This window comes from Bos indicus x Bos taurus, chromosome 10 (genome assembly GCF_003369695.1).
Source record: "Bos indicus x Bos taurus breed Angus x Brahman F1 hybrid chromosome 10, Bos_hybrid_MaternalHap_v2.0, whole genome shotgun sequence".
Lineage (NCBI taxonomy): Eukaryota > Metazoa > Chordata > Mammalia > Artiodactyla > Bovidae > Bos > Bos indicus x Bos taurus.
Genome location: NC_040085.1, coordinates 3,017,539 through 3,040,499, shown reverse-complemented (window position 1 = coordinate 3,040,499; position 22,961 = coordinate 3,017,539). Strand labels below are relative to the sequence as shown.

The following is a 22,961-nucleotide window of genomic DNA, read 5'->3' as shown; positions in this document are numbered from 1 at the left end:
CATATGAAAAGTCCTTTCCTCAAAATAAGTCACTTTGGGTTTAGGAATACAGTTATGGTAATATAACTAGAAAAACATCTTAGAATTACTTAGATAGCTATTGTCTGAAGGTATCTATTGGGCTTCCCTGGTGGCTCAGATGGTAAAGTGTCTGCCTGCAACACGGAAGACCCAGGTTCAATCCTTGGGTCAGGTAGATCCCCTGGAGAAGGAAATGGCAACCCATTCCAGTACTCTTGCCTGGAAAATCCTATGGACGGAGGAGCCCGGTAGGCTAAGCCTGTGGGGTCTGTATCTGTAAATTTTAAAAGATATAAGAGCTTACCATGTCAGTGCAATTAAGGGAACACTTTTATTTATGCTAATCATACAGTCAACTGTTATATTTTTTAATATAATTTCTTTATTGTATTTTCCTAGATTTACCATTTTCATCATATTTTCTCTATTCAACGTATCCGAAACACTTCTTTACTGAAAACCTTTCGGATGTGTAAATTCCTTTTTAAAATTTATAACACTTTCTCGTTTTTGTTTAAAATGTAGAAATTTATATTTATTGAGCAATTTAAGCTTTGTAGTGAACCTTCTTTCTTTTATTTAGAACACCTCAAAAGCAAAGTGGTATTTATTTCCTTTTCCTTTCAGGTTAATTTTAAAGAAATCCTTTTGTAGCATTTAACTTTCTAATAGAAAATGGCTTCTTAGGAAAACAAATTAGATCAGTGCCTACTGAAAATTTGAGTTGTTTATTTATATTTTTTTGGTGACAAAGTTTCTTCTCCTTAATTTAGCTACAAAATGATGTTTAATGAATATATTGGTAGTTCATAGCTAAGCTGTGGGGGTAAGACACTATTTTATAAGTTATTGATTTAATGTTGGTAAAAGCTTCACTCTTATGGGCAAAAAACACACCTCTGAGTTTGTGCAGATGTTTTATTGTGATAGATCTATTATCCAGCTATTAGAAGATAAATGACTGATCTTTCCCATTTTCCATGCCTCAAGAAAATTGAAATAAGAAGGGGAATATCATTTGGGCTGTATGATTAGGGCAGGTTGGATGGCCATTAATTTAAGAGAAGAAAATCTTGGCAGCACTGGCCAACTTATACCATATTATCAATCAAACCTTGATGCACTTCTTGTGATGACCCAGCACTCTCAGGTTTTTCCAACGTTAATTAGAATTCATGACAAAATAGATGCAAGGAAACGTTTTGTACCCTTCATAATTTTATAGAAAATTTATTGTTATTAGAGGAACCATTTGCTTAGTGTGATTTTTTTCATTACCAGCTTGTCAACTAGCATAGATAATCTGGAGGAAATATGAACTCCATAGATGGAGTGTCACTTTTGTTGATGGTTCATGTAGTTTACCTTGGAGCACAGCTAATGGCTGAAGTTCATAGCAACAGCACAGAAAAACGTGGCAACCAAGGGAAGATAAATGAGCCATGTTTATTGCTTTAATATAAAAAATACATAAATGGAAAACTGCATTTGAATTTGATGAGCTCATTGCTAGTTTCGTTGGAGTGATTTATTTTTCCCCTTATGTAAAAAGCTACTATTGACACAGTGAGATGGAAATTAACTGTCTGTTTTTGGGAAACCAATATTTTTGGTTTTCAAATCTCAGTAGATCATTTTATTTTAATTCTGTAAGTTTTTATAGAATATTGAACATTTAATATACCAGAATTATCCAATTCTTCTGGCAGTTTTTAGGCTGGGGTCAACTGTTAAAACCATATGATGAATGAAATATCTAAAATCATTAGAAAAAAGATGATTTTATAATATTTTTCCTAGTTACTTATGTGTTTCCATAAACTTTACCTGAACTTAAACAATTACTTTTTCAATTTTAATGTTGTTTGTTAATTCTGTAGAACTATTTTATACCTGTAGGTCTTGTTTTGATAAATTTAGTACCATGTGGGAACTGATTTTCCATTTAATTGTTTGGTGTCTAAACATAATTGAAAAAAATAATCTCTAGGTTTAGGCAAAATAACTTGATTTTACATAGTATTCCTTAAATTCAAACTTTGTTGAATTCCCATTTCGGTTTCATATATTACTTCATTCTAAGTGATATTACTCATTTTTGTTCTTTAGCACCCTAACCATTTAAAAAAATATAGCTTAATTAATATGATTGACATGTATAAAACATATGTAAATATAAATGTTTTACAAATACCATGTTATTCTATAGTTTGATGTCATAAACTTAGTTGTTTTAAGAGATTTTTAGATGATAACAGTTCTCATCTTTTAGAAATATTATTACTGAAGAGTGATTTGTACAGAAGACATCAAAATGTGGAGTTGAAAACACAAACATAACTTCCTTCCCATATCAATAGCAAATAGAAAATTATACGTATAATACATTTTTATTTAGTTCACACAAATAATCAATTCTTTGCTTTTTCGATTGAGGTGCATACATGCTGGGACCAGCAGGCACCAGTACTTGGGCAGGGCTGGAGTCAATAAATGCAGCTTCACGTTTATACTGATTGGTAATTCATAAAATCCCCGCAGGACTGGAAACTTGTTTAGCATAATAGCAGGTCTATATTCTGAGCTGTTTTCTTTCAATTGTATTGTTGGTTGCATATTAATAAACTAAATGTCAGCCAAGTAGAGGGACAAACAATAAAAATATGAATACCACTGTATCTAATATTTTTCAAAAAGTACCATTTCAGTAAGTTTTATTTCTGTTTAATTGCTTATTTTAAGACATTGGGGAAATTTTAGACACTAAAATGAAGATCCCTAGTGTTCAGAAAGAATATGATATTAATTTATTTTTTCAAAACCATATTATATTGTTGGCTAACTCCACACATATCAGTGGTACATATATAGAAGTATTTGTCTATTATATATTCTGCTTAGCTTGTGTCTTTATACTAAAGAAATCTTAATTTCATCACTTTGCAAAAACAATTCCAAAAACAGCATTTGTGTTTAATTAAATGGTTTGGGAGAAAAGCTTCCTTTTATTGGTACTGTCTTATTTCAACTTACATACATCATTATATAAATAATAATAATGTTCTAAAATTGTAGCCAGTATTTCTTATAAATAAATTATGTTGGTAGAAATTAACAGGTTGATTAAAATATGTAAGATTTGAAAGTGTTTTTGTTCGAAAGACATTTATGAGTTCAGCACACATTTTAAGATAGATTCATCATAGATAGCATCACCGACTCAATGGACATGAGTTTGAGCAAACTACGGGAGATAGTGAAGGACAGGGAGGCCTGGCATGCGGCAGTCCATGGGGTTGCAGAGAGTCAGACGTGACTTAGCGACTGAACAACGTGGTGAAATTGTCATTCTCATTTTAAACTGACATGATATGGTCTTTGTTATTGTGCTGTGTAATGAATCTTCAGAGTTTTGGTAAGGTTTAAAAATGCAAACTGCCCATAATTAATATGTCTAATCCATGTATGAACAGTCCATTGAAATTTAACCTGATGAAATAAGAAAAACAATTTCTAATACTAATACTTCTGATTCTAAGTGTTAGCTTTTCAGATATGTTTCAGCTATCAATATTATTCTTTTGGGCAGTGACTCTTCAAAATTTTTTGTTATTCAAACATGGATATTTTATTAGTCAAATGACTGAATATTTTACTGATTGCCATAACACTGATTGCATCTCTGTAATGCCCGAGTAGAATCTTTGATGGGAGGAAAACGTTTTTTAATGAGTTGCTATTTCTTTCTTTTCTAGTTGGTGGCTGGCAGTGTTGTCATGGCTTTCGAAGAAGTTTGCCCGGATAGAATAGATCTCATTCACAAGAACTACCGCAAGCTCTGTAATTTACTGGTTGATGTAGAAGAGTGGGGCCAGGTTGTGATCATCCACATGCTAACCCGGTATGCCCGCACTCAGTTTGTCAGTCCTTGGAGACAGGTAAGTGCTGAATGATCTTGTGCTTACACAGTGAACTAGGAAAACGGATGCGGCTTCTAAAGTGTGTACAGGTTTAAGAGCAGGAAAATATAAAAATCTGCATGTTTAAGGAGGACTGATTTTTTTCACGTTCTTTTGGAAAGCAGAAAACGAGCATAAATGCATGGATAATTGTTCATTGTTTTGGCTCTGATTGATGCATGTTTAATGGCATAGTGAATAAACTTTTGGTTTGAGGCCTGGCAAGAGGCCTTTGCTGGGAACAGCAGCTCGATAAAGTGTTGGCAGTGACATTGCCAAATGATGGATTTTTTTGGTTGTTAGTTTCATACCTTTCAGACCCAACTATTCCAGGCACTCACTTGTAAAAGTACATAATGTGATTCTAACGTGAATTTATACCAAAGATAATTTCGCACCTTTACAGGTAAATTGTTTGTGAACTCAACTACTTTTTCCCCGGTTTTATATTTCTAGAATGTTTGTTTTACTTTTTTTCACTTAAGCTGGTAGAACTTTAGTAAAATTAATAATTAAGTATACCTTACAGTGAAGTTATTTTCTTTGTGCCGATGAACTTTAGAAGCATACCTTACTTCTTTCATTACATTAACAAGCTAGAAAACCTTATTTCATAGTTTGCAATAGAGATATCAGTGTATATGTAAGATTTAAGGGTAAACTAACTAGTTTAAAGAAATCACTGAATATTATAAAATAGCACTTGCATTCATTCTATACTTAATGATATTTCTTTGTCTTTTTAAAAAGCAGTATTATAGATTTTAAAAACAGAATGGAAAGTAAAAGACCAGATTACCACGCAATTATGTCATAGTGGTTTTTACACAAGCTTATGAATAGGCTTTGATCGAATGTTCAGTACTAATTGCTTTTGTTAATTAGAAATAATATTAAAGTGAGAGAAAAACATATAAAAGGGAAAATGTTCATAATTCTTGCTTTATATGATGTATCCAGTTTTCAGATATTTAAGAACTTAAATGTTTAAAATATTTATCAGTGTTTTCTGCATTTACCAAGTATTGTTACTGCATCTAATGCCACATAGAGCTCTTAGATTGATGAAATTTTAGCTTTGAACAAAGTAAAATTTTGAAGGCTCTTTTGCTGGATTAAGCAGCATGTCCATGCTACAAGTGTCTTGACCCTTTCCTTCAGTGGTAACTTGGAAGAGAGATTTTTTTGTTGCTAATAGCTATAGCTATCTGTTTGATTTCAGCCAGTCACTTTCCAGAATGCTATTCATATATATATTTTTTTTTTCCTGTGTTGTAAGATTATAGGTTTTTTTATCTTATCTAGCTATTGTCACTATTTAAAATTTTTTAATTTTAATTTCCTGTCATCATCGAATCATTTTCAGTAACTGTATGCAAGTGATCCATGCTTTATCATTATGTAGAATCTAGAGTTTTAAAAAAGTGTATTTTTCTTACCTTCTAAAATAGATTTTCAAATATCTCTTTTTGTAATTGTCTCTGTTTCTATTCCTTGAATTTTATTTTAGGTAAAATTAATTGTTAAAGCTGTTCAAAAAGCCCAACAGTTAAAATCTACACTGCCATATATATTTACTCTTTTGACAGATAATTTTAAAAATTGATACTGTAGTGCATTCTTTGTGTTTTCATGTGTAACTCTGTGAACATCCATTTTTACAAACATGAGATGAAGTCTGATCGTTGTTCTGGGTGCACTGGAATTGCACTCCCTCATTTCTTTGCCTTCTTTGCAGTCTGACGTTGGCATTATTCTAAATTCTGTAGGTTAGTTGACAAATTTTGTAGTTGCCAGCTCTGCAGCTCTGTCCTCAGGAAGCTAGCTTTGCTTCGGGAGCAACCACAGGGGTTGCAGGGGAGGGTGGGCAGTGCTACTCCTGGGGATCTTGCCACCGTTCCAAATGGAGCAGCTTCACCTTTGCTTGCCTTTCATAGGCAGCTATATGTATGACTTCCTTTGAGAAAGGCTCCTTGGCTTAAGAAATGGAAAGAAAGAAAACCACTTAAATAGAACATTTGTAAGAGTGTAGCTAACTATAATCATATGTATTTTTTAAAATTATAGAAGCAGTTGAAGCACATGGTGAAATAAAAATCAGTCTTCTCATAATTCGTTCCTTTATATATATTTGCTCATGACTTTTTAAGATATATTTTTTGTTTACTTTAATAAGTTTCTGACTGTGTGAAAGTCCATGAAAGTCCCACCAAACTCCTCTGTTCATAGAATTCTCCAGACAAGAACTCTGGAGTGGGTTGCCATTTTCTTCTCTAGGGAATCTTCCTGACCCAGGGATTGAACCTGGGTCTCCTGAATTAGAGGCAGATTCTTTACTGTCTAAGCCACCAGGGAAGCCCTGTTCTAGTCAAAGCTAATTTTGAAGCCCCCTCCCTAATCCTTAGTGCTCAAACATTACAGTTAGCTAACAACCATAATTAACTTTGCTTTTCAAAGAGAAAAATTATGTTTCTCATTGAATTCTTTAAAATATTTGTTTGTGTTCATATGCTTGAAGAGTAGCAAAAAAAAAAAAAAATTTTTTTTTTTTTTTTTTAAGGAATTGAAAATTAGAAGTTCTTTCTGAGATGGACTGATGTACATGCTTTTTTGTTAGTAAGTCCTCAAATGAACACATCATATACAAACAAGCTTCTTCAGGGGCAGAAGCGATTTTTAATTTAGTTTATTTGCATCATTATAGATCAGTATTTAGGCTGTTTATATGTAAATGTATGATTTGCGGAACAATTAAGTGTTGACAAAGTAGATTGCAGTCATATCAATTGCAGTGCATTTTCCATAATTTTTCTAACTGACATCTTTGATGATAAATAGTGGATGCCAAGTCAAAGCCGATTATACAGTGCACTAGGAATTCATGGGGCTGTCAGGGAGAAGACCGATTGACTTTAAATTTACATATTAATGAGAAGATTTGTTAAGAGGGTGCTTGACTATAGAAAATAACAGCATATTTATAGGGCACGACATTTTATAAATACAGCTGATGCAGGAAAATGGAAATTAAACCTTTTAGGTTAATAAATTCAAGGGACTGCTAAAATGCATATTTGCATTTTTATTTTCTTAAATTTACCTTACTCTTTGCAGTCCAAGTGGCTGCTTTTTTTTTTTTTTTAATTCTAGGTCAACTTTGTATAATTTTCAAGGATATAAAATTACTTCAATGTTTTCTTTGTATCATTCAAGCTTATTGTAGGAGAATAGTGAAAGTATAAATGATGTAAGTCTCTAATAGTAAAGTTGCTTTTGTAGAAGTAATAGATTTTTTAAAATAAATGTTACAAAGCAGCAAGTAAATTTTAAGAGTGATTTTTAAAAAAATGTTTGTGGCATTAGTTAAAGACTGAAGTGAAACTCATGTCACTGGGCCTGATAAGAATGTCTTTAATTTTATGAATTTAAAGTTGAACTTTCTCTAGGAGATGATGGGTTTGCAATAATTATCAAAATATTTTACTTCACTAGTTTAGAACTTAAAATTCTGTAGCTCACAGTTACATTTTAGTATATGATTCCAGATAATAAATTCTGGTGGAAATACATATTCCAGTTTGAAATTTGAAGCAATAATTTTACTTTTCTTCCTCCCATTATATCAGTACTTCAATTGTAAGAGCTTATATAGGTGTAAGAAAATTCCAAGTTTACAGTTTTGTTTAAAGTATTTTTAAGATTGGTTTTTTAAGTTTTTCAAGGGTAGCTATAAAATAAGAACTCATCAGAACACAAAGTTCATGTACATACTTCTTGATTAGCAATTTTCTGCAAGTATAAAGGTATTTGGGGAAAAAATGCAAAACTCCACATCTAGGTCCTGTTTTAGAGGACCTGTGTTAGAGATTATTTTTTTAAACTTTCTTTACAGGTTAATTTTCTTTGTAAAATAAATTTTGTATTTTGTTTTACTAGTGGGCTGTATTTGAATCTAATTTGGTATCCTCTGGATTTTTTAAAAAACAAAAGCTTGAAGCTTGGGGCAGAATCCATGCTTTACAATGCACATTTAAAAGTTTTTTGCTCACTCTTTCAGACAACTATTGAGGAAGGAAGGGCTCAGTGTGCAATTTAATGGGAAACTATGGACCACGTGCCGATACTGAAATGAGGTCTCTGTCTCTCCTTTCATTGGTTATGGAGCATTTATCTTACCAGTTACTTATTTTTTGTTGTTGTTGTTTATAGTTTATTTTGTTTGGCTTTTTTAAACTTACATAGTTTCTTTTCTAAAGAAACATTAAAATTTTATTCAAGTAACGTGTATGGTTAAAAGAATACTGCAAGGCTTATAAGAAACAACATTTTCCTATCCCACTTTTTTCTATGCCTGGATCAACTACTTCAAATTCTTTTAGGCCTTTCATATTTGTGTGCATTTAACTTTCTCCATTTCTAAGTAATGTCTATCTATCTATATATATATGGTGCTATATAGCCCTATATATGTGTATTATATGTAAAGATATATGTATTATATATATATATATATTATATATCATGTATATATTATATATAATATAAAGATATATACTATGTGTATGCATAATATATATATCTTTACATATAATACATATATGTGTGTGTATATATAGAGAGAGAGAGCACTATATATATATATATGGTGCTAGCATGCGAAATGAGCGCAATTTCTGGTAGTTTGAATGTTCTTCGGCACTCCCTTCTGGAATTGAAATTGCCTAGTTTATCATGTCACTATTAACAAAGCACACGACATTCTCCATCAGAAAATTAAATCATCTCCAAATATTATTTTATATGCAGTTGTTGAGATTCTACCAGTTGCCTACCAAATATCAACTCTCTAGCTTCACTTTTTATTTATTTATTTATTTATTTTTTTGTGTGTAATAAAGTTTTATTAAAGTATAAAGGAGATAGAGAAAGCTTCTGACATAGGCATCAGAAGGGGGTAGAAAGAGTACCCCTAGCTTCACTTTTTAAATAAAAGAATCCTGATTTTTGTTCAGAGTAGCAATACATCCAGTTAAAAATAACCAACTTCCTCTCAGACTCCCTTGGAGCCAAGTAATGGTTGTATGAACCAGTTGGAGAAATTGAAATAGTTGTGGAGATATTCTGGCTGAGATTCTAGGAAAGCCATTGTTTTCCTGGCAGACTTACTGATTTTACCCTTTGCCTTTTTTTCATTGTTTCTTCTTGGAATGTATGTGTGATGAATACAGGTACAGCAGCCATTTGGCAGGCATGAAGATGAAGCCACAGTCTGGAATTTTGGCGGGGGTGGGGAAAAGTTTTCCATGTGGGTGACTTGATATTTCTGTTACATATAGCTGAACACATTCCAGTCAGTACCGTTGTCGTATATCTAGTATTCCAATAACTTCATACTCTTCCAGGAGACGTCCTGGAGGCTCTGTATCCTCCTGTTCTAATCTGATTGCTTTCTAGGCTTGCTACACAGCTGTTGTTCTGGAACTTAATTTCTTCTCTCTTCTGTGTTAAATCCTCTATTTCTTAGGCCTTTCTGTCTGTACTGTCTTCTTTTTTTGGTCTTCCAGAATGGAGCACATCCTCCAGTCCCTTCTTAAGAATGGGTAGATGAGAGATAAAATTTCAAGATTTTGCAGTATTGCTGTCACACTTGATATTTTGACTGGACTCTTGGGTCAGTCTTCTCTTAGGTCTTCTATGTTTGAAATGTCTTGCTACTTTTACACATGACTTCTTGGCCAGATGGAATACTGTTGGGTCACACGTTCTGAGAGCTCTGTAGTCACAGATTTTTCTTTTCTGCAGGTAACTCTATTTTTTTGTTTGTTTGAATCCTCAAAAAGATGGTGTTTTGCTTGTTTATTTTTTCTTAAAATATTTAGAGGATTAGCAATGTTGCATCTTCGGTGTGGATCATTCTATATGCTCTGTATATTCACTTCTTTCTATATTTTAGGGAATTGTCTTTTTATGTTTTAGTTTTTTAATTTGATGGTCAAACTTCTTTTCTTACTCCTTGTCAATTATATGCTTCAGGAATACAGATTTTTCTATTTTATAATCCTTTGTCTGCTGTGTCTGTCACCTCTTTAAATAATTGCTTTAATGTTTGCCTTTTTATTTGCATTCGTACATGTACAGTCTTTTGTGTGTGTGTTAGTAATTTGATTTTCAGTGACCTGAAGTCTGTTACTTATAATTTTTACTTAATTTGGTAATGATATTGCTTTCATTTTTAATTTTACTCAGGTTTCACTCTTTCCTTTATTCTGTGATTTGAATATATGAGGTATTTTTTTGGGGGGGGTTCACATTCTTACTAACTTGCTAGAGAATTTCTTTTGATATATGGAGAATCTTTTTACAGAATAATTTGTCTTTTGCACTTTTTTTCCTTTTGTGCCATGAATGTATTGCACAGTAATTATGCTCTTCTCCTGTTGCAACTACTTGGGAAGTGCTGGTAGAGATATTTTGTTCTTTCTGATACAGTGTGACTTCTTCATTCTGTCCCACCATATCCAAAGACCATTTGTTTCTTCCTCTCAGTTTCAGTCTGATCGTGGGTTATTTTATTGTGTGTTTATTCAGTTCAGTCGCTCAGAAGTGTCCGACTCTTTGTGACTCCATGAAACGCAGCATGCCAGGCCTCCCAGTCAATCACCAACTGCCGGAGTCCACCCAAACCTATGTCCATCGAGTCGGTGATGCCATCCAACTATCTCATCCTCTGTCATCCCCTTCTCCTCCTGCCCTCAGTCTTTCCCAGCATCATGGTCTTTTCAAATGAGTCAGCTCTTCGCATCAGGTGGCAAAAGGATTGGAGTTTCAGCTTCAAAATCAGTCCTTCCAATGAACACCCAGGACTGATCTCCTTTAGGATGGACTGGTTGGATCTCCTTGCAGTCCAAGGGACTCTCAAGAGTCTTCTCCAGCACCACAGTTCAAAAGCATCAATTCTTCTGTGCTCAGCTTTCTTTATAGTCCAGCTCTCACATCCATACATGACTACTGGGAAAACCATAGCCTTGACTAGATGGACCTTTGTTGACAAAGTAATGTCTGTGCTTTTTAATATGCTGTTTAGGTTGGTCATAATTTTCCTTCCAAGGAGTAAGCACCTTTTAATTTCATGGCTGCAGTCACCATCTACAGTGATTTTGGAGCCCCCAAAAATAAAGTTAGCCACTGTTTCCACTGTTTCCCCATCTATTTCCCATGAAGTGATGGGACCGGATGCCATGATCTTTGTTTTCTGAATGTTGAGCTTTAAGCCAACTTTTTCACTCTCCTCTTTCACTTTCACCAAGAGGCTCTTTAGTTCTTCTTCACTTTCTGCCATAAGGGTGGTGTCATCTGCATGTCTGAGGTTATTGATATTTCTCCCAGCAGTCTTGATTCCAACTTGTGCTTCATCCAGCCCAGCGTTTCTCATGATGTACTCTGCATATAAGTTAAATAAGTAGGGTGATAGTATACAGCCTTGCTGTACTCCTTTCCCAATTTTGAACCAGTCTGTTGTTCCATGTCCAGTTCTAACTGTTGCTTCCTGACCTGCATACAGGTTTCTCAAGAGGCAGGTCAGGTGGCCTGGTATTCCCATCTCTTTCAGAATGTTCCACAGTTTATTGTGATCTACACAGTCAAACTCTTTGGCATAGTCAATAAAGCAGAAATAGATGTTTTTCTGGAACTTTCTTGTTTTTTCAATGATTCAGCGGCTGTTGGCAATTTGATCTCTGGTTCCTCTGCATTTTCTAAAACTAGCTTGAACATCTGGAAGCTCACAGTATTGCTGAAGCCTGGCTTGGAGAATTCTGAGCTTTACTAGCGTGTGAGATGAGTACAATTGTGTGGTAGTTTGAGCATTCTTTGGCATAGCTTTTCTTTGGAATTGGAACGAAAACTGACCCTTTCCAGTCCTGTGGCCAGTGCTGAGTTTTCCAAATTTCCTGGCATATTGAGTGCAGCACTTTCAGAGCTTTGAAATAGCTCAACTGGAATTCCATCATCTCCACTAGCTTTGTTCCTGGTGATGCTTCCTAAGGCCCACTTGAGTTCACATTCCAGGATGTCTGGCTCTAGGTGAGTGATCACACCCTCATGATTATCTGGGTCATGAAGCTCTTTTTTGCACAGTTCTGTGTATTTTTGCCACCTCTTCTTAGTATCTTCTGCTTCTGTTAGGTCCATACTATTTCTGTCCTTTATTATGCCCATCTTTGCATGAAATGTTCCTTTGGTATCTCTGATTTTCTTGAAGAGATCTCTAGTCTTTCCCATTCTATTATTTTCCTTTATTTCTTTGCATTGATCACTGAGGAAGGCTTTCTTATCTCTCCTTGCTATTCTTTGAAACTCTGCATTCAAATGGGTATATCTTTCCTTTTCTCCTTTGCTTTTCGCTTCCCTTCTTTTCAAAGCTATTTGTAAGGCCTCCTCAGGCAGCCATTTTGCTTTTTTGCATTTCTTTTTCTTGGGGATGGTCTTGATCCCTGTCTCCTGTACAATGTCATGAACCTCCGTCCATAGTTCTTCAGGCGCTCTGTCTGTCAGATCTAGTCCCTTAAATGTATTTCTCACTTCCACTGTATGAATGAATCATAAGGGGTTATTACTTATTATTGTGTGTTTATTATTCTAGCATAAAGGATTATGCCTTATTCTTCTTAGTTTTTGTAGCCTTATGGCATTTTGGGAAAGGAATAACTTGTGAGATAGTAAATTCAGTCTCAACAGAGATTAATGTCATTTTTAGGAAAATTGAGCACTTATTTTGGAACTTTCTTAAATGACCTATACTATCATTGATACCACTCAGTATATTCCTTTCAAGAAATGCTCTTGGCCTGTAAGTTGTTCTTGTTATTATTGTTTAACCCAAGAATTCTGCTGTCCAATACAGTCACTGCTAGCTATTTGTGGCTGTTTAAATTAACTGAAATTGAAAATCACTTCCTCAGTTGCACTGGGTCACATCCAGTGTTAAGTAGTCATGTGAGGCTGGTGCCTATTGTATTCGGTAGTGTAATAGAAAATGTTTCCTTTATCACAGAAGTTTCTATTGGACAGGGTTGCCCCGGAGTAAGATTAGTTCTTTTAGGGACTGCTGGGTTTACTGTTTACTTTTCCACCTGCTTCTCCTAACCGCTTACTTTCACTGCGAACCTCCCTCATGACCTTACGTCACCCTCAGTGGGATGAAAAGATAAGAAAAACCCCTCAGTTTTCTTCTGTCCAGATTGGGAGGCAAGGGTCCTTAATGAAGAGTCTCAAGAAGTGAAGAATATATTTTTGTAGGGTCTTGTCTTTTTAAAAAACTTTTTAAAAAGTTTATGCCCGTAGTTAATGACCTTCTTCTTGTTTCTTTCTACTGACTGATTTTTTTCTAGTTTTAATATTTTTCCCTCATATTATTTATATTTGGGAAAAGTCTATTTTCTGTCTTTCTCTCACCATATTTACCTTGGAGCCCCAAAATGTTCACAGTATTAAAAGTATTTTATGACTTGGAACGTGTACTATTAATAAATGAATTTTAGGAAGAGAGATGCAAAGCTTAAGATGTTCAGAAATGTAAATTATTCTCCTGCCCTTCTCTGATGTCTGTCCTTTTTCTACTGTGCTTCTCTCCTTGACATTCTGTCATGGATATTTATATCATTGTTTTTTCTTGACCCTATACCACATCTGTTTCCTGTGTTTTTTAATTTTTCTGTGTTGGTCTTATTTATTTTCTCTGTGTTAGTCTTATTACTCTAGCATAAAGGAATAACTGATTAATATTGAATTTATCTTCTAACAGTCCTGTGATTTAATTTTCAGTTTTATGATTTTGCTGCTTAATAGTTTTGCGTATTCATCTCATAGAAAATTATGGTTTTATATAATTTAATAATGTGGTAATTTTAAACAGTCCATTTTATTCTATTCTATTTTTCATTTAGCTGATATCCCCTGGTGGCTCAGATGATAAAGAGTCTGCTTTCAATGCAGGAGACGTGGGTTTGATCCCTCAATCGAGAAGATTCCATAGAGAAGGGAATGGCTACCCACTCTGGTATTCTTGGTTGGGAAATCCCATGGATAGAGGAGCCTGGCAGGCTACAATCCATGAGGTCGCAAAGAGTCGGACACAACTGAGCAACTAACACTTAACATACAAACTCTAAGTTTCTGATACATATCTTTAAATTACTGCAGTTCTCCTGGATATTGCAAGCCTTCAGTAGACTACAGAGTTCCAAAATGGTTATGTCAGACAGATTCTGCTAGTGTGTTGTTGTCTAGATGGTATAGAGAATGTGGCAGTCTATGGCCATACCACCCTGAACGCACCCGATCTCATCTGATCTTTGAAGCTAAGCAGGGTCGGGCCTGGTTAGTACTTGGATGGGAGAATGTGGCAGATGCTGTTGATTGTCTTCAGCAGACACTCCTATTCAAAAAGATCTTCTTTGCAGACACATTTTCTGCAGGGATTTAGCACTGTGTCTTTGCAGAAGCCATGTTGCTTCCTAGCCCAAGCTAATCTAGTTAATGTTAAGTACTTTCCCTTTGTAGGTGATGAGTTTAGGAATGGGCATACAACACAGTTCTGGCCAATGTGAAGTAATTAGAAATATGAAAAAGTGGGATGTGGAGGGGTGTATGAGAAAGGTTTACTTTAATAGACAAAGTATGAAGACATCTGACCTGAGGCTGAGATGTAACTCCATGGACTTAATGGTTTTAATTTCTGCTGATGGAATACCTTGATCAGATTAACCCTCTGGGAAATTATTTTGAAAACCAGCAGCTAAAGGCACTGTCAGATGATCAAAAGTAGGCAAAACTAGAGTGGACTCTACATGGGAAGGACTGAAATTTCAGGGTGTGAGTTTGCAGGATTTGCCTCAGGGCACTTCCCAATCCCATGGAATAATGGAAAAGTCACAGTCTTACTTAGGTTTTAGAGAACAGACTTCAAGGTTGGCAGAATACCTGAAAGGTTTGGAGAAAATTCCAGAAAGATGTGGGAACGACAGGAGGGTGCACCCTTGGAAATACATGTAAACACCATCCAAATCATTGGCTGACCAACTCTGCATCTGTGAGAAAGACTCCAATGGGTCTAGCAAAAAAAGGCAGCAATTGGATGATGAAAAAAAAAACTAAATAGAGATTTCACTTGCTGGCCACATTAGGATAGACAGTTTGCAGTTTGAAACCAGTAAACTTCCTACTATAACAAATATTAATACATGTCAGAGGAATGCAACATGAAGAAGAATTTATAGTGTGTAGTTGGTAATATTCAGAATACAATTTGAAAAAGTCAGCAGATACGAGAAACAAAAATATAGCTAATACTCAAGAGAAGAAGTAGGCAACAGAAACATAATCATCAAGAAGAGGCCATTACCAGACAAATAATGCAGTTACTACATTTATTATACACACACACACACACACACACACACACACACAGCAAAAATATTAAAAGGCAACATAGTTATATTGAGTGAACAAATGAGCAATCTTAACAGGATAAAAGCCCAAAAGAAAGAAATAAATGGAAATTTTGGTGCTGAAAAACACAGTGGTTAAATGAAAAAGGAGCTAGATAGATTTAACAGCCAGGAAAAGGCTGTAAAAATGTTGAGAAACCTGAAGATAGATTAATAGAAATTATTCATTCTGAAGAACCAAGAGAAAAACAAATGAAGAATAGTGAACAGTCTCAGAGCCGTGTGAACAATATGGAATGAAATCCTTGTAATTAAAATCCCCAAATAAGAGGAAAGAGTGAATGGAATAGAAATAATACCTGAAGAAATAAAAGCGAAAAAAATTTCAAGTTTAAGGGTAAAAAAAAACAACTGTACACATCCAGGAAGCACATCAAATTCCCAGGCAAAAGAAATAAAAAGTTGTACCTTTGTACCTCATAGTCAAACTTGTGAAATCAAAAGGGAAAGAGAAAACCGTGAAAGCAGATGGAGATTAAACAATGCATTATATACAGAGAAACAATTATTATGACTGACTGCTGATAAGAAACAATGGAGTCTAAAAAACGATGGAATATCTTTACGTTGTTGAGAGAAAAATCTGTCAACAAAGATTTGTGTATTTCTATATAACAAAAGCATTCTTCAAAAATAAAGATGGAATGAAGACATTTTCAGATGAACTAAATTGAAAAATTCATACATAGGAGAACTGTATAGTAAGAGATACTGCAAGAAGTTGTTTTGGTTGAAGATAAATGATAATCAGTGATGTATACATGTGTTTACATCCATCTATCTATCTGGCTTCTCAGGTAGCTCAGTGGTAAAGAATTTACCTGCCAATGCAGGAAACACAGGAGTTGCAGGTTTGATCACTGGGTTGGGAAGATCCCCTGGAGGAAGAAATGGCAACCCACTCCAGTTTTCTTGGCTGGAAAATCCCATGGACAGAGGAGCCTGGTGGCCTGTAGTCTGTGGGGTCGCAAAAAGTTGGATACAATTTAGGACTTACCGACTGAACACACGTGCATGGGAGTGAATATGTGAGGATTCATGTAATTTTACCTAAGTTGGGTTTAATTTTATTTTGTAGTATATGATTGAGTGAGAACCACTCTAAAATGTATTCTGCACAAAAAACTTATTTATCTTATTTATCTGGTCATGAGATTGAGATTGGTTAGTTTTCAAATGACTGGGGCCACTCTTTCTCATGTCTTAGAACTCAGGTTGAACATCAGCTTATGTCATGAGTACATTTTACTGCAGAGTAACATAGGAAAATGTCTTATGTAGATTCTTTAGATTTTTCGGTAACAAGATATGGAAACCACTGCATTTGAAAATGCGTCTCTTAAATACTGGTGCTGAACATGTCGTCATGAAAAATGAGAAGTGTTGTGGGCAATTGAGTGCTCTGGATTTTCAGAGTGACTCAAAGTTACTGGGCACAGGGTTTCTATAATTGTGATGTATTGGGGGGTATTCAGTGTTCGATGATCCTCAAACCCATACTTCCACCTGTGGTGTAGTGATCACTGGGCTGTGGTATAAAAACATGTAAAGTGAAGAGCATAGCAGTTACCTCAAGGAAGGAAAAAATATTTGAAACCAGTATATATGTTTTCTGTTGTTTTATATAGACCTAATTTGAGGGGAAAGAGACTACTTTTTTTTTCTTTTTTTTGAGAAAAATATTAAGCTTAAAAATGTATTAAACCTGACTTTAAAAACAAAGGCAAATGTGTGCCATTCATACTGAATAGTTTAATGAAGCGTTTATGATACTGCCAGTCACCTCCTCACTCTGGTCTTGTCAGGGAACTCTGACCCATTGTGAGCACGATGCCCCTCCAGTGTACTGCTATGGTGTCTATGGACTGAATGCTTACGTCCTTCAAAATCCACGTGTTGAAAGCCTTAACTCCCAGTGTGATGTATTTGGCAGTGAGGACTTTGGGAAGGGACTCGATTTCAGCCAAGTTGTGAGTGTGGGGTTCTCATCTTGGCAATAGTGCCCTTCTAAGAAGAGGCACCGAGAGCGTGCCTCCTTTCTCTTTCTCTGCCCGTGTGAAGACATAGTGAGAAGGCAGCCAGCTGCAATCTAGGAAGTGGATTCTCACCAGTCAGCCAGCACCTCACTCTTGGACTTACCAGCCTCCAAAACTGTGAAAAATAAATGTCTGTTGTTTAAGCTAGGCAGTCTGTGGTATTTTGTTAAAGTAGCTCAAGCTTGCTGTTAAGAGTATCTCATGGCATGACAGTGCCCTGATGTATTCCCCTTTGGCTTTTAAGCATTATGTAGCAGTCTGTGTCCACGGTAGAGTGCAGACATTGTATTGTTCTGGTTCAGATCTTAAGTTGGTGCTAGTGCCCTGCGGGCTGCTTGGAGTTCAGAAGACAAGTAGGTACACTCAGTATTTTTCTTGACTACTGCCAACACCATGGTAATTAAAGAAAGAGATGGCAGGATAAATGATAATATTTATAAACTGTGCCTTTCCAGAAATATGCTTTATGAAATAAAAGGTAATTTTTTTGGACTTCATAAAGCTTATATTTAATGTAACCAGCATTTCTCTTACTGAAAGTGAATGTTCTAGAGCATGATGAAAAGTTAATTTTGTTTTGATTTTTACATGAGCATTTGGGGTGGTCAGTACATATGAGTGGAGGGAGACCTACTTTCATATGAAATAAGATATATTAAACTCATTGATTCTTTTTAAAAGATTTGTTTTAAATTTATTTTTAAATCAGTCTTAGGTTCATAGCACAATAGGGTGAAAAATACAAGGAGTTCCTTTATACTGCCTATGCCCACCTACCTCCCTGTCGACATCTTTCACCACAGTAGTACATTTATTGCAATTGATGAACGTATGTTAATACATCATTATCACCTGAAGTCCACCATTTACATTAAGGCTTGCTCATGTTGTCCCTTCTGTTGGTTTTGACAACTGTATAATGACCTGACCCCACCATTGTGATATTTTACAAAATAATTTCACTGTTCTAAAAATCCTCTGTATTCTGCTTATTTATTCCTCTTTCTGCTACAAATCCTGGCAATCACTTTTTTTTTTTTAATTGCCTCCATAGTTTTCCTTTTTCAGAGTATCATTTGGTTAGAATCACCCACTATGTAGCCTTTCTGGATTGACTTCCTTGAATAGAAATATGTGTTTAAGGATGCTCTATGTCTTTTCATGTCTCTATTAGCTCATTTCTTTTTAGGACCAAATAATATTCCATTATCTAGATGTCCCAGAGTTTATTCATACATTTACCTGCTGAAGGATATCTTGTTTGCCTCTGTAAATTGGCAGTTACAAGTAAAGCTGTGTAGATTTTTGTGTCAACTTGTTTTGGCATGAAACAAGGACTCTGATTACTCATGTGTATGTGCTTAGTTGCTCGTCCTGTCTGACTGCCGCCCTATGGACTGTAGCTTGCCAGGCGCCTCTGTTCAGGAGGATTCTCCAGGCAAGAATAGTGGAGTGGGTTGCCATGCCCTCCTCCAGGGAATCTTCCCAACCCAGGGATCGAACCCAGGTCTCCCACATTGTAGGCATATTCTTTACTATCTGAGCTACCAGGGGAAAGCCCATGATTACTCAACCATTTGGTAATGTTATATATAATTTTGTAAGAAGCTGCCAAATTTTCTTTAATAGTGGCAGTACTGTTTTGTGTTCCCACTGGCAGTGAATGAGAATTTCTTTTGCTTTTAGTATTGTCAGTATCCTGGATTTTGGCCATTCTAACAAGTGTGCACTAGTATGTTGTTTTAATTTGCATTTCCCTAATTACATGTAATGTAACGTTGAACATCTTTTCATAAGCTTGAAAGTGAAAACTGAAAGTCGCTCAGTTGTATCTGACTCTTTGCAACCCCATGGACTATAGTCCATGGAATTCTCCAGGCCAGAATACTGGAGTGGGTAGCCTTTCCCTTCTCAGGGTATCTTCCCGACACAGAGATTGAACCCAGGTCTCCCGCATTGCAGGTGGATTCTTTACCAGCTGAGCCACAAGGGAAGCCCAAGAATACTGGAATGGGTAGCCTATCCCTTCTCCAGCGGATCTTTCCGAATCTATATATCTTCCCTAAACTATGTATCTTTTTTGGTGAGTTACTTGTTCAGATCCTTTGCCCATTTTTTAATTGAGTTGTTAGCTTTCTCCTAGTTGAGTTTGTATATTTTGGAACAGCTGTTTACCAGATATGTCTTTTCCAAATATTTTTCCAAGTTTGTGGCTTGTCTTGTCTTTGTCTTGACAGCTTTTACAAAGCAGACAGTTTTTATTTTAATGAAGTTCAGTCTGTCAGTTATTTCTTTCATGGATTGTGCCTTTGGTGGTGTTATCTAAAAGTCATCACTATACCAAGGTCATCTAGATTTTCTCCTATATTACATTCTGGAATTTTATGGTTTGCTGTTCCTCATTTGTCTCTAATCCTTTTTGAGTGAATTTTTATAAATGCTGTAGGTCTGTGTCTAGATTATTATTTTTTGCATGTTAATATTCAACACCATTTGCTGAAAAGACTTTCTTTTCTACTGTATTACCTTTGCTCCTTTGTCACAAGTCAGTTAACTATATATATATTCATGCAGGCCTTTTTTGAAATTCCGTGTTCTGTTCCATTAATCTCTTTGTCTATTCTTTCATTAGTACCACACTGTCTTGGTTTTGATTACTGTAGCTTTATAGTTTGATCTTGAGTCAGACTCACTGTATAAATGTTAAATTATTGAGAAATTTAAGCATGCACAAAGATAAGTCCAACAGTCTAATGAATCCTCACGTATATATCATTTAGAGCAGCATTCATAAACTCATGGCTACTCTCACTTTAACTCAAGCCTCTTCCCACTTCTGTCCCAAATTTTATATACAATTCAAGATATTATATAATTTCACCCATATCTATTCAGAATGTATTTCTAAAACACTGTCTTTACTTTAAAGAAACTACAAAGCTGTCTCCATTTTCCAAGTAAGGGATTTAACCTTTTTTTTGTTCAGCTTGGGTGTGTACTTTTTTAGAAAGATGGAGAAGGTTGTCTATTGTATATCATTTCATTTTCTACATGTACGGATATTTTAAATAGTAGAAAAATCTTTATTTATAAATATAATTTTTATACTAATTAGTTTCATCACAAAGATTTTATATATTTGTGTCCTTATTATTACCAGAGTTCCTTTTTGAGTCATTTAATACTTTTCCGTAGGGAACCATCTTTACTTCTGTATAGGTTGAGATGCACATCATCTGGGAATATGGATATTCCAAGACTATGGATCCTGACATGGAAGTGTATTTTAAGCCTGTAGTACTCATTGATTATTAGGATAATTATTGTTAGAAATCCTTCTGTAAGGAAGCCTTTGTCAGGAAGCATTTAACAGGAGGCTTCCTGTGTGCTGTTTTGGATCTGCCAGGAATTCTCTGCTCCTTATTAATTCCTGAAATCCAGGCATTTCCTTCATTAGTTTTTCTATATGGTGATAAGTACCCTCTTCCTTTTTATGAACCATACAGTAAAAGTGGTTATTTACAACGCTCTCTTTCATATGGATGCTGCTGAAAATAGCTATCTTGTAAGACAGTATAAATACCTACACAATGTTGAATAAAACACCTTTGCTCCATCAGAGCTCTGGTCCCTGTGTCTGTCTTTCTCTCTCTCTCTCTTTTTCAGGCTGATCCCCTGGAGTGCAGAGGCTCTCTAAGTTCACTTTCCTGCCCGGGCTTCTAAGACCCTCTCGAGAAGATGCTCTGTACCTTCACCCCATCAAGAGGGCGCCTGAGGCCTTCGTGAACAGAGCAGGCCCCATGCAGAGGCTTTATTGGCTTTCTGTGTAAACCAAGGAATATCAGCCTCTTTCTCTCCTTTACTTTCTTATCATCAACTCCAGACCACCAAGTTCTGGTCCATTAAAGGACCTCAACAAGACTTGACTTTTCTCTCCCATTTATTTATTTATTAGTCATTTATTTTCCTAAGTATGGATTCATAGATGTTTATTTTATTCTTTGGGTTATGAACTGATAACATCATTATTTTGTTGCTAAAATGATCAGGATTTAACTACCTTAGTTTTAGAACCAGCTGTGTTCCAAGGTGCAAAAGAGCAGGTTTTACAGGTTCATTACTGTTTTTTTACATCAGATTTCTGTTAAACGGTTCTCTCTGCAATAATCAGTAATTTATTGTCATAAAAGGTGAAATTATTTAAATGATTATGAGGTTCAGAAAAAATGCCAACATAAGCCACTGTATAAAATGTTTTAATTAATACCCATAAAGTCCCCATGGGTGATAATACCTCATTTCTCTAGCCTCAATCAAACAATATATAATAGTTGATTTTTAAAAAACTTTTTGATGCAAGTGCTTCTAAAACAATTTTCTGTTTTCCTGCCCTTTGATAGTGAATGAAAGATACAAGTTAATATTTTTTCTTTTTAAATTGCACCTTATTTTATCCAAGAATCAGGAGATCAGATGGTTAAGATTATATGCATAATATACTCTGAATGAGAACTTATCATAATACCTAAAGACTGCTATTACTAATACATAATACCTAATAACTGCTGTTTCAGCTTTGTAGGGAAGGCCTTTCTACTTAATTCTAAATTTATAGATGTTTTGTATGAATTGAAACTTCATGTGTGCTTGTGTGCTAAGTTACTTCAGTTGTGTCCGACTCTTTGTGACCCTGTGGACTGCGGCCTGCCAGTCTCCTCTGTCCTTGGGATTCTCTAGGCAAGAATTCTGAACCCTGGAGGAGGGTTGACATGCCCTCCTCCAAGGGATCTTCCCAACCCAGGGATCGAACCCACATCTCTTACATCTCCTGCATTGGCAGTTGGGTTCTTTACCACTAGCGCCACCTGGGAAGCCCATGAACTGAAACTGCATAATGTTAATATCTAGATAAAAATATAGTAGAAGGTATTTTTTAAACTGTTTTAAAAAGTTAAGCAATTCTATTAGAAACAGTATTTCTTGGGGCTGGTGCACTGGGATGACCCAGAGGGATGGTATGGGGAGGGAGGAGGGAAGAGGGTTCAGGATGGGGAACACATGTATACCTGTGGCGGATTCATTTTGATATATGGCAAAACCAATACAATATTGTAAAGTTAAAAAATTAAATTAAAAAAAAGAAAAAAATACTTTTTTCAAATGCACATGAAGATATATTAAAGTTAGTTCATCTGCTTTTTTCATATATGATGTACAATTAATATACTAAGTTGAGCAAATGGAAGTTTCTTTCTATAGATTTCAGCATCTTTGAAACCTGTTTTATCTATATTTACTTTTAAGCAGACTAAGCATCCTTCTGATTGTATCTTGTTTACCTTACTTGTTTAACCAAACAGCAACAGAAAATGTTTCTGGACAAGGTGAAAATAAAATTCTTTCCACCATACATTTAAAATGTTGATTAAAAATGATTA

At 35.3% G+C, this 22,961-nt stretch overlaps 1 protein-coding gene across 2 annotated transcripts in view; it reads left to right on the top strand.

Moving 5' to 3' along the window:
• The window catches only part of AP3B1 (adaptor related protein complex 3 subunit beta 1), a 235,789-nt gene that overhangs the window by 67,643 nt on the left and 145,185 nt on the right, over positions 1 to 22,961 (top strand). For both annotated transcript variants that reach the window (XM_027552928.1, XM_027552929.1), the window contains one exon: positions 3,777 to 3,959. In XM_027552928.1, coding sequence (XP_027408729.1) covers positions 3,777 to 3,959 — 183 coding nt within the window. The remainder of the gene's footprint in view (positions 1 to 3,776; positions 3,960 to 22,961) is intronic.